The sequence below is a fragment of the Scyliorhinus torazame genome, chromosome 15 (genome assembly GCF_047496885.1).
Source record: "Scyliorhinus torazame isolate Kashiwa2021f chromosome 15, sScyTor2.1, whole genome shotgun sequence".
NCBI classification, from domain to species: domain Eukaryota; kingdom Metazoa; phylum Chordata; class Chondrichthyes; order Carcharhiniformes; family Scyliorhinidae; genus Scyliorhinus; species Scyliorhinus torazame.
The window spans coordinates 9,872,026-9,884,463 of record NC_092721.1 but is presented as its reverse complement, the minus strand read 5'-3'; the positions used below and the strand labels follow the sequence as shown (position 1 = coordinate 9,884,463).

General features: G+C 47.2%; 1 protein-coding gene across 3 annotated transcripts in view; it reads left to right on the top strand.

The window, feature by feature from the left end:
- pcca (propionyl-CoA carboxylase subunit alpha) overlaps nt 1-12,438 on the top strand; it is a 451,487-nt gene that overhangs the window by 203,133 nt on the left and 235,916 nt on the right. For all 3 annotated transcript variants that reach the window (XM_072476058.1, XM_072476057.1, XM_072476056.1), the window contains 2 exons: nt 6,213-6,281; nt 9,641-9,716. In XM_072476058.1, the coding sequence (XP_072332159.1) occupies nt 6,213-6,281; nt 9,641-9,716 (145 nt within the window). The remainder of the gene's footprint in view (nt 1-6,212; nt 6,282-9,640; nt 9,717-12,438) is intronic.

The following is a 12,438-nucleotide window of genomic DNA, read 5'->3' as shown; positions in this document are numbered from 1 at the left end:
AGTTTATAGTGACCAAATTGTAATCTGTAACTCAGACTGTTACAATCCCCTTGGGGGAACCGTTAACCAAAATAACTACATTTATTGAGTCATCCCAAAATGAAGAAATTACCAACAAAATTTCACTTTTTGTAACTTTTACTTGGGTGGCAGGGTAGCACAGTGGTTAGCAACGTTGCTTCACAGCGCCAGGGACTCGGGTTCGATTCCCGGCTTGGGTCACTGTCTGTGTGGAGTCTGCACGTTCTCCCCGTGTCTGTGTGGGTTTCCTGCGGGTGCTCCGGTTTCCTCCCACAAGTCCCAAAAGACGTGCTGTTGGGTGAATCGGACATTCTGAATTCTCCCTCTGTGTACCCGAACAGGCGCCGGAGTGTGGCGACTTGGGGCTTTTCACAGTAATCTCATTGCAGTGTTAATGTAAGCCTACTTGTGACAATAAAGGTTATTATTATTATAACCAGTGCTAATTAAACATAAATCATCAAGCAAAGAATGCTTCAAATCAACTCACGCAGTACCTCCAAGGGCTCCTGTCTCCTTTTCTGGCAAACAGAAAAACTGACCTGCACCAGTTCGCCGATCTCCCTTCACTCTCCGGCTCCTCAGCTTGAAACTCTTCTTTGAGTTTGCAGCTGTCCTTTGTGACTGGCCACACGTCTTCTTTTTAACTTCCATCTTGTTGCGACTGCTTCCAGATTAAGGGTCACCAGGTCACATGGCCCAGTTTTCTTCTTATCCAAGAAAATTGTGATTGATCCGTTGATCGAGCAGTCCTTGTGCAACAAAGTCCTGTCTTCACATTGAGGATACTCTCCACCATGTGTGGCACGAGGAACCATGAGACACTGTGGTCAGCAGCAGCAGAACTGTACTCAATCACAATCTGTAACCTCATGGCCTGGCATATTCCCCACTCTACCATTACCACCAAGCCAGGGGATCAACAGAAGGTCACCAGGCATACCTTAAAATGAGGTGAAGCTGCAATATAAGACTATATTGCATGCCAAATAGCATAAGCAACAAGCAATAGATTCCACAACCAATGAATCAGATCTAAGCTCTGAAGACCTGCTACATCCAGTGTGAATGGTGTTGGACAATTAAACAACTCACTTGAAGAGGCGACTGACTCCACAAACATTCCCATCACTGAATCCAGCACATCAGTGCAAAATGATAAGATTTGCACCAATCTTCAGCCAGAAGTGCCGAGTGGATGATCCAACTCCGGATGTCCCTAGAATTACAGACGTCAGTCTTCAGCAAATTCGATTCTTTCCATGTGATAGCAAGAAACAGCTGAAGGCTTTGGATACTACAAAGGCTATGGGCTCTGACAATATTCCAGCAATAGCACTGAAGACCTGTGCTCCAGAACTAGCTGCACCCCTAGCCAAGCTGTTCCAGTACAGCTAAAACATTGGATCTACCAGGCAATGTGGAAAACTGCCAAGTTATGTCCGGTACATAAAAAGCAGGACAAAAACAACCGAACTAATTAGTGTCCCATCTGTCTATTCTTGGTCATCAGTAAAATATTGATCAACAGCACAATCAAACAGCATATCCTCAGCAATAACCTGCTCACTGACCCTCAGTTTGGGTTCCGCCAGGGCCACTCAGCTCCTGACCTCATTACAGCCTTGCTTCAAACATGGACAAAAGAGCTGAATTTCAGGTGAGGTGGGAGTGACTGCCCTTGATATCAAGGCAGCATTTGACCGAGTGTGGCATCAAGGAGCCCTCGCTAAACTGGAGTCAATGGGAATCAGAGGAAAACTCTCCGTTGGTTGGAGCCATACCTGGCACAAAGGAAGATGGTTGTGGTGGTTGGAAGTCAATCATCTCAGTTCCAGGGCATTGCTGCAGGAGTTCCTCAGGGTGGTTCCTAGGCCCAACCATCATCAGCTGCTTCATCAATGACCTCCCTTCCTTCATTCGGTCAGTGTTTGCTATGACTGCAAAGTGTCCAACACCATGTGTGACGACCCGGATACTGAAGTGAGTCCATGTCTAAATGCAGCAAGACCTGGACAATATCCAGGCTTGGGTTGACAAGTGGTAAGTAACATTCATACCACACAAATACCAGTCAATGACCATCTCTAACAAGAGAGAATCTAACCATGGCCCCTTGACATTCAATGGCATTGTGGTCGCTGAATCCCCCACATTGAACATCCTGGGGGGTTTACCATTGATCAGAAACTGAACTGGATCAGCCATATATACACTGTGGCTACATGGGCAAGGCAGAGGCTAGGAATCCTGCAGCAAATAACGCACTTCCTGACTCCCCAAAGCCTGTCTGTCAGCCATCTACAAGGCACAAGTCAGGAGTGTAATAGAAAACTACCCACTTGCCTGGAAGGGTGCAGCTCTTAACACTCAAGAAACCCGATACCATCCAGGACAAAGCAACCCGCTTGATTGGCAGCCAGTCCACAAACATTCCCTCCCTTCACCACCGACGCATTGTGGTAGCCGTGTGTACCATCTACAAGACGCACTGAACAAGCTCACCAAGGCTCCCTTGACAGTACCTTCCAAACCCACTGCAACCATCATCGAGAAAGACAAGAGCAGCAGATACCTGGGAACACCAAATGGACTGCAGCGGTTGGAGAAGACAGCTCAGCACCACCTTCTCAAGGGGAAATTAATGCTGGCCTCGTCAGGGAGGCCCAAATCCCATGAATGAATTAAATAAATAAATAAATATAAAAATTCCTCTACACCGTCACGAGGAGATTCAGCATGGGTTAAGAGTAAAGCTCCCGCTATATTATCCCATCAAATAGTTCCAAGGGCAGTAGAGCCCAGGTTAGACATAGAATAAAGCTTCCTCTGTCCCATCAAACACTCCCAAGGCAGGAACTGCACACGTTGGATTCATTATATAGCTCCAACTGCAATGTTCCAATGATTTTTATTTATTAAAATTTTTTTTTTTTTTTTTTTAAGAGTACCCAATTAATTGTTTCCAATTGAGGGGCAATTTAGCGTGGCCAATCCACCTACCCTGCACATCTTTTGGGTTGTGGGGGCGAGACCCACGCAGACACCGGGAGAATGTGCAGACTCCAGACGGACTGTGGCCCAGAGCCGGGATTGAACCTGGGACCTCGGCGCCGTGAGGCAGCCACTGCGCTACCGTGCTGTCCTTTCAATATTCCAATGATAACTGAGTTTGATCCCTGTAACAAATTGCAAATATGTATTTTTCTGTATTTCTGTGGATGTGAAGGAGGAGCAGAATTTGATGGTGAATATTTTTGGTTTGTGAAATTAGAAAACTGATGTCATGAGAATTCAATATCTATCAGATTTAAACAGTAAATTTTGTTCAACCCTTCTGAAGTTAGATGTTAAATTGAGCAGCATTCATTGAGGTGATTTAGCCACATACTTGATTCACTTATTGGAGATAATATGTTATTGGTGCTTCACGTTCAGAACAGTCAGAGAAGGATGAGAAAGAGATGGAACAGAATTGTTTCTGATTCGCATCCGAGGGAAGTGTAGTGATTCATTTAGTCCCGTTCCCACTGTATGAGGTGGATTTACTGTTCCTGACGTGGATCCTGCCCACCATTTGGCGGGAGACCCACGTCACTTTGGTGGGATGAGGTCTGACTGAATTGTGCCTCAAGCATTTATGTGGGCAATGCGGGGCCTTCCTGGGGACTCGGGACCCATTGGTGGGGGAACTCCCACCCGCTTGGAGTCATCAGAGACCGGGCACTCTGCAGTGCAGAGAGCGGCAGCAGGAGCAGTAGCTGCCCCCCCCCCGGTACTATAGTGAGGCCTTCACCTGAGATCATCGTGGGATCCCTGGAGAGAGGCGAGTAGGTCAGCTTGGTGGTTACAGGCTGGTGGTGTGGGGGACGGGGAGGTGAGACACAAGGGCTTCCCGATGCCATTCACCTTGATCAGGCACAAAAGTGCCTTGGAATGAGGGCCACATGGGAAGCTGCTGAGTGGCCTTTGAGAGACACTAGAAACCCATGCAAGTTTGGGAGAATCTCTGAACCACTAAATCCCAGTGGACCCCGGGTATAATGACTTCTAAGTGGCTCTTTAATGAGCCTAATTTACCGGAGGGCAGGCTCCCCACATCAATTCATTCCCACCACTGACCGAATGGGTATCAGTTGCACCCATTGTGGAAATGGTATGCACAGCCTGCCCTGCGTTTATGCAGGCCACTGCACCACCCAAAGTCCTCACCAGTGTGCTCCATTAAATCCAGATCCATAGTTCCCATCACTCAAAACCATCTGTAAAACAGGTAGTTGCTGATATCAAAAGAACATAAGAAGCAGGATCAGGAATAGGCCATTTGGCCCCTCAGGGCGTCTCCACCTTTCAACACGATCGTTCCTGATCTGGTACATTAACCCCACCCTCCTATACCATCCCCCATATCCCTTCATTCTCTCAGTACCCAAAAAGCTATTAACGTCTGTCTTGGATACTCTCAATGGCTGAACATTTAAGCAGCTGGTTGAGAATTCCAAGCATTTCTTCTTTGTGCGAAGAAATATATCATCTCAAGACGGCACGGTGGCTCAGTGGTTAGCACTGCGGCCTCACGGTGCCGAGGTCCCAGATTCGATCCCGGCTCTGGGGGTCACTGACCGTGTGGAGTTTGCACATTCTCCCCGTGTTTGCGTGGGTTTTGCCCCCACAACCCAAAGATGTGCAGGGTAGGTGGATTGGCCACGCTAAATTGCCCCTTAATTGGAAACAAAAATGAATTGGACGCTCTAAGTTTATTTAAAAAAAAGAAATATCTCCTCTGTGTTCTGGATTCCGCAATCAGGAGAAAGTTCCAGTTGAACTGGAATGCACGGGCTACCATAATGGAACGTGTGCTTTTTTTTTTTTTTGCACCGCAGCAGTCGGTCGAATGGTATTTTTCATTCATGTTTGGAAAAATGCATCTGACTTCCACCCTGCAGCCACCTTCCATCCAAGTCTGGAAATCGGAGCAGCAAGTACAGGCACGTTCTGACTAGGAATTGAAATCATTTTACAAATGCCGGGAGTGAACATTCGGTTCTGAAACCGAGCTGCCTTCAATCATGCATTTCTTTGACTGGCTCTGACATGGCTATTGTGTTGGGTGGGGTGCCCCTGCGATACACTCGGTGGCGTAACTGAGTGAGGAGAGCCGGATAGCCCAGACGAGGGGAACTTTCCTGTGCACCAGTGTGCATCTGTTTGTAAATAACAAACGGCAAACACTGGAAAGTGGAACCGAGGGGCCAAAATTGCTGGATAAGCCAGTTAAGCTGATTTGACATCAGCCTGCAAGTTCTGCAAACTAGCTTCAGTCGCTTGGGCTGCATTGCAAATAAAGACGTCTTTGTAGCCGGCTCCCACTGCAGCGGACCAGAAAATCTACGTTTTAATCCCCTGGACAATCCGCTAAATCAAAATATTAAAAATTGGAGCCGGCATCTGAGTGACCATCTTGTATCTGCCTCGCTGCAAACAGATGTTCTGCTGCTGTTTATTATGAGGGTTTGCTTCTCCGGTGAAGATCTGGGAGTGCTTTCTCGGGTTTATTTTGTCACAGTGTTGTTTCTCGGAACCCTGCTGTTCCCGCAGATAAGACTCACTTTTTGTTCTCCAGATCCCTGGGATGTTTCTATCTGTCCTGAATTTTTTGATTAGTATTTGAATACTTTGAAGTCTTTATCTTGACGCAAGCAATTTAATAAATACTTATGCCCCAGGAACAGCTAATTTTAAAAATGTTTCATACAGCTAATCCCAATACAACACTAATGATGTCAAACAGCGAAGGAAACCAGAATTTCCAGCGTGTTTACTTTCTTCTTGATAGACCAAACTCCTGCGTTGTACACCATGGCAATACTGTTGAATGGGACTATGGGCTAGATGTCTAGTAGATTATGGAAGAAAGCTGTGTAAACAGTCATCTCTCTGGGGGAATGACATGAATAACTTGTACTGTTGGAGTGAAGGGTATCTGGGAATATTGCAAAATATGTAGTGCATGGTGCTGAATTAATAAAAACGCTTCAAATGCTCAACAGCCTTATGAGCTTCTAGTAAAGGTTTGCCTGTAATAATTATTACGTGTATTAATAATACATGCATTCTTCTAATTGGTATGTAAATATTAGGGCATTTTGTGCAAGTGCCGCAATCAATCTGAAGTTGTATTTCTTCACTAGGTCCGAATTGACAGCGGCATCGAAGAAGGGAGCGACATCAGTATATATTACGATCCTATGATATCAAAAGTTAGTACATTTTTACTGCTGTATTTTTTTTTTTAATGTGTATTTTGATCAAGAATGGGTGCTGTGTCTCTTTCAGCACTGTGTCTCTGACAAGGTGCCTTCAAAGGCGGTCGTCGATATCACCTGGCTATCCGAATGAGAGAATCACCCGAGCGCTCTTCATTATGTTTTCTGTAGAGATCGGTCAGTCATAGAACATAGTGTGGAAGGAGGCCATTTGGCCCATCGAGTCTGCACCGACACACTTAAACCCTCACTTCCACCCTATCCCCGTAACCCAATAATCCCTCCTAACCTTTTTGGTCACGAAGGGCAATTCATCGTGGCCAATCCATCTAACCTACACGCCTTTGGACAAAGTCATTTGAAATGAAATCGGAAATATCAAGCCTCCTTAATTCCAGTGTAACAGGAATGTGGCAAATTATCTTCCAAATAAGCTTTGCTAATGCATTTCCAACAAAAGCATTTTGTAGCTATATTGACAAGTGCAATTAAATTCCCTGTGCGGTTGCAATGATGTCACAGAGTAGGGCAGTAAAGCTGTGCAGGCAGGGCATAGACGGCGAACGGAGCCCTGTAACAAGGCATTTGTTCCAAAACCACACCAAGTGGCTTGGCCCTCGTCCACCGATCTGATTAATTGGCAAGCAATGCACCCAGCAGCTTAAAATGATTCTATCTTTATGATCCTGGCCTGTGTTTGAAATTAAAATAGGGCAGCACGGTGGCGCAGTGGGTTAGCCCTGCAGTCTCACGGCGCCGCGGTCCCAGGTTCGATCCCGGCTCTGGGTCACTGTCCGTGTGGAGTTTGCACGTTCTCCCCGTGTTTGCGTGCGTTTCGCCCCCACAACCCAAAGATGTGCAGGGTAGGTGGGTTGAACGCGCTAAATTGCCCCTTAATTAGAAAAATTAATTGGGTACACTAAATTTATTTAAAAAAAGAAAGAAATTAAAAGAAAGGTTAGAAGACCGTGACGATTAGAATGATAGAATAGGACGCAATTTAGCGTGATCAATCCTCCTACCCTGCACATCTTTTTGGGTTGTGGGGATGAGACCCACGCAGACAAGGGGAGAATTGCAAACTCCACATGGACAGTGTCCCGGGATCGAACCAGGGTCCTCGGTGCCTTGAGGCAGCAGTGCGAACCACTGCGCTGCTGTGACATCCATGACCATGTAAGATAGTTGTAGGGCCATGGCGACAGAGGGTCGGTTGTAACCATACTGAAGGAATGTGGTCAGAATGCACAGTAAATACACAAAGAAAATATTGATTCATATTTCACCTTTCATGACCTCAGGAAGCCTTAACACGCTCTGCAGCCAAGGGAATACTTTTGAAGTGTAGTCACTGTTGTGATGCGGCAGTTTGTGCACAGCAAGCTCCCACAAAGAGATACTTTTTCTTCAGCAGTCTCCCGCCTTGTGAGACGATAGTTGGCACCTTGGTGGCTAGCCCAGTGATCTCCGCTTGCAGCAGTTTAATCTGTTTTATCAATATTGTTTTGTTGCTAACTTTTGGTTGGTTCAATTGGCTCTGTTTTATAACCTTTGCTCTCGAGTCGCCAGGTATCTTTATGATACCGCCACGAGGTTCAAGTTCAAGTAATGATCAATAACTCAATACACCAATTAGTAAGATTCAAATCAAAGCACATTTATTATACACAGTAATCGCTACTCATGCACAAATTCTACTTCTAAGCTACTTCTACAACTAACAGGCCTATACTTAGCTTCGGACTGGCCCACCAGGTCAGGGGAACAAATGGCCTTTCGTTCGGGTTCTGAGCCTGCGGGATTCGAAGTTGGTATGGACTGGTAGCTAGGAGCGCCTATCTCGTAGCGAGCATTGACTTAAGACTTACTGGATTTCGGCGGCAGCTGAACCGGTCACTGTCAAGGGTTGGCTCGTGTTGCTGAGTGACCCGGTCAAGAAGAACGATTTGAACTTGGGGGCTTAACTTTATAGTCCCCAGGGACTTCCCGCCTTTTGGGGCGGACCCTGTACCTGGTTCTAAGTGATTGGACTTTGTTCCAATTGCTTGGTTCGATTTCTCCAATACTGTAGCGGTTCCCTGATCGATGGGCGGTCTTGAGGTGTCCGTTAACCTCTTTTGTGTTGGCTCCTGCTGGCACCGAGGAGTCTGGCTTGGCCTTGTTTATCCCAAATGTTTCGATTGTACCTGGGGATCACTCATTAGTATGTAGATGGCTGCTACATTATTATGCAGATGGCTGCTTGTATTGATGCTGTCTGGGCTTTTGCAGAGTTTAATACACAGTAAACCTGCACCTGCTGGTTTCTGCCTGTGTTGGCTGAATTTCCCTTCAGCCTTTGCTGTTCTCCATTTTACGTCGGGAGTTGGCCAACCCATGTGGCTACAGTTTGAAGGATAAATATTATTTAGAACTAATGCCATGGGATCCCTTATGTCCATGTGAGACGGTAGACAGGGCCTGGAGTCCCGAGTGCCATCAGGAGTGTGGCATTAAATGCAATTCTATTTGCGATGTGTCAGTTCCGGTGAGAAAAACTGCACATTTTGTCGGCGGTGCCGGTGAAATTTCTCACAGAATTTTGAGCCACTTTGTCAAAGAAAAGTGAGTGGGCATGATTTACGGCATCACTCTGGCCGGGTAAGGTCCCTTGGAGCTGGGAACAAGCACCAAACAGATTGGGGCACCATATTGAAAGGGCACCCCGACCAGCACACTGCGGCCTCACGGCCCCCAGCCGACATGACGGAGTTCTGCACCCCCCCCCCCCTTCCCGGTACCCCCCCCCCCCCCCCCCCCCCCCCTTCCCGGTACCCCCCCCCTCTACGGCACTCTATAAAATCCAGTCTAGAGTTACCACCGAACTCGGGCCGGCACTGACACACCATGAAACCATTATAAAAGTAGGTAAAGGGGCGGTGCAGTGGTTAGCACTGCTGCCTCATGGCCGCCGAGGTCCCAGGTTCGATCCCGGCTCTGGGTCACTGTCCGTGTGGAGTTTGCACATTCTCTCCGAGTCTGCGTGGGTTTCGCCCCCACAACCCAAAGATGTGCAGCGTAGGTGGATTGGCCACGCTAAATTGCCCCTTCATTGGAAAAAATTAGTTGGGTCCTCTAAATTTATAAAAAAGAAAAAAAATGAAAAGTAGGTATACAATGCCACACTTAATATAAAACATTGCCTTGTTTCAAGGTTCTCCGGTGGAATAGAAAGTAGATAAACTCGACTCTTCCAAATATGCAGAGTATAAATTTAATAACTTATAGTTGGATAACTTTGTTGAACTTTTGGTTCCTCACTAATGACATGTACTTTCAGCTTATTTAAAACTATTTGTTCTCTTCCATTTCAGTTGGTTACATATGGAGCGACTCGTACAGAAGCGTTAGACAGAATGCAAGAAGCACTCGACAATTACGTAATTCGAGGTAACGAGTGGAAACCTGGCATGTCCTGAAAGGGAGTGAAACAGCATGAAAACATAGTAATTAAGCCAAATTAAATAAATATTTAAAACAATATGTTGTGAAAATCTGAAACTGATTCAAAAGAGGCGATTTGTGTGCTGAACTCCCAACTAGCTGAGGGCCTGTTTTTTCTTGTGACTTGTATAGCTGTGTATATAGATGCACTACTGAATTAACTTTAAAGTGTTTCTGTGGGATGTTTCTTTTGCTCACGTGATATCTCAATGTATGTTAGAAATTTAGCACTCTGGTTTGGTGCGGGGGCGGAGCATCGATCTTTACGCGGAAATCGTACCTGGCGCCGCTCCCGCGGTCCCCGGAGAACCGCTCACGCGCGGAATACACGGCGCGGCTGGGGTGGGGGGCCAAGTAAAGAGCCCCCCCCCCCTCCCCCCCCAGCAATTCTCCAGGCAAAACTGGCCAACTTGCCGATGGCGTGGTTTTAACCGCATATGGCCTGTCGGGACCTCAGGTCGCGGCTGCTCACTGAGTCCGCAGCCGCCCTGGTGGTGGGGGGGGGGGGGGGGATCGAGCACCGGGGGGGGGGGGGGGACAGCGATCGGGCGGCTCGGCTCTGCGGGCGCGCGCCATCTCAGGGGGGCCTCCATTTTCAGTGTCGGTCCGCTGGCTGAGTCTGCCATTGCGTCGGGCGCGCCCGTTCCAGACCGCCGCCGTGCGCATGCGTGGATTCCCGACCGGAAGTGCGGGGGCCCATATCCACAGCCAGGGCTGCGAGAAGCACTCCGGGGCCCTGCCAGCCCCCCTGCAGGTAGGGGAATATCTCATGACTATTTTAGGGACAATCAAGAGTGAAATGCCAGCGTTATTACGCCGGCATGGGGACATAGCCCCATTTTTGGAGAATCCAGCCCTCTATTTTTAAAATAAATTTAGAGTTCCCAATTAATTTTTTTTCCAATTAAGGGGCAGTTTAACGTGGCCAATCTGGCTAACCTGTGTATCTTTTTGGGTTGTGGGGGTGAGACCCACGCAAACATTTCTACTTTTTTTCAAATTTAGAGTACCCAATTTTATTTTTTTTCCAATTAAAGGTCAATTTAGCGTGGCCAATCCACCTACCCTGCACGTCTTTTGGGTTGTGGGGGTGAAACCCACGCAGACATGGGGAGAATGTGCAAACTCCACACGGACAGTGACCCAGGGCCGGGATTTGAACCCAGGTCCTCAGCGCCGTAGGCAGCAATGCTAACCACTGCGCCACCGTGCTGCCCCGACCCACGCAAACATGGGGAGAATGTGCAAACTCCACACGGACAGTGACCAGGGGCCGGGGATCGCGAAACCTTCTATTTTATTGAAAATTAGAGATAGAGGAAAAATTTTGTAATTTCTTAAAGTTTGCAGCAAGAGTTTCAAGGAGTGGGGAGTGAATGTTTTGACGGGGTTTTTGAAAATGACCATTTTTGCATTGGTTATCAATGAAAATATTTCAGGCAATGGACAGATTTGATGAAGTAAGTAATTCATAGTTCCTCCACACTGACTGTTCTGTTCAGTACATTACTGACTTTTTAAAGGAGCATTGTGTTATGGCTGCATCCCAATCAACTCGCTTTGCAAAGAGACAACAATAGAAGCAAGACATTGTAAGAGAGGTTCACCTGAACTCATGTTAAATGCATCGGCTGTTTGAGGCTGCTCAAAGTCTACACTGTCTCCTGTAATAATCTTTATTATTGTCGCAAGTAGGCTTACATTAACACTGCAATGAAGTTACTGTGAAAATCCCCTAGTCGCCACACTCCGTTGCCTGTTCGGGTACACAGAGGGAGAATTCAGAATGTCTGATTCACCTAACAAGCACGTCTTTGGACTGTGGGAGGAAACCGGAACACCCGGAGGAATCCCACGCAGACACGGGGAGAACGTGCAGACTCCTCACAGACGGTGACCCAAGCCGGAAATCGAACCCGGGTCCCTGGCGCTGAGAAGCAACAGTGCTAACCACTTTGCTATCGTGCCGCCCTCTAGGTTTTAACAGTGCCAGAAACTGATGGAGGCTTCGTGCAACTCTCGTCAGCCATTCACACTGTTAAGTATTACAGGAGGCAATTTGTAAAATTTACTTTTCGATCTTTAACACAGTAATTTCCGCAGGAGAGTTATCAGACAAAATTTGACGACAAACCACGAAAGGAGACATTTGCACTAAACCAAAAGCGTGGATGACGAGGTAGATTTTATTTAAGGAATGTCCTCAAGGAGGAGAGAGAGAGAGAGAGAGAGAGACAGAGCCGTGGTTAAGCAGTGAATTCCTGAGCTTGAGGTCCAGGCAATTGAAGTCCCAGTCACTGCTGAGCGAACAAAGGGAATCAGGGATGCAAAAGAAGCCAGAACTGGAGGAGCACAGAGATCTTAGAAGGTTATTAGGGTGGAGGAGGTCACTGGGATAGGAAGGGGTGAGGCCATGATGGGATTTGAAAACCAGGATGGCAATTTGAAATGAGTGGTGTTGTCAGTTCGGGAGCCAATTCAGGTCAGAGAGCACTGGAATGTTGGGTGAACGGAACATGGTGCATGCTAAGATACCGGTGGCAGCAAAACTTTCGACTAGCTTAAGTTTACAGAGGGTGGGAAATGGGAGGTCGGCCAGGAGAGCATTCGATTGGTCAGTTCCGGAGCCGTGAATAAGGATTGCTGCGGCGATGTGCTGAGCTCAGGA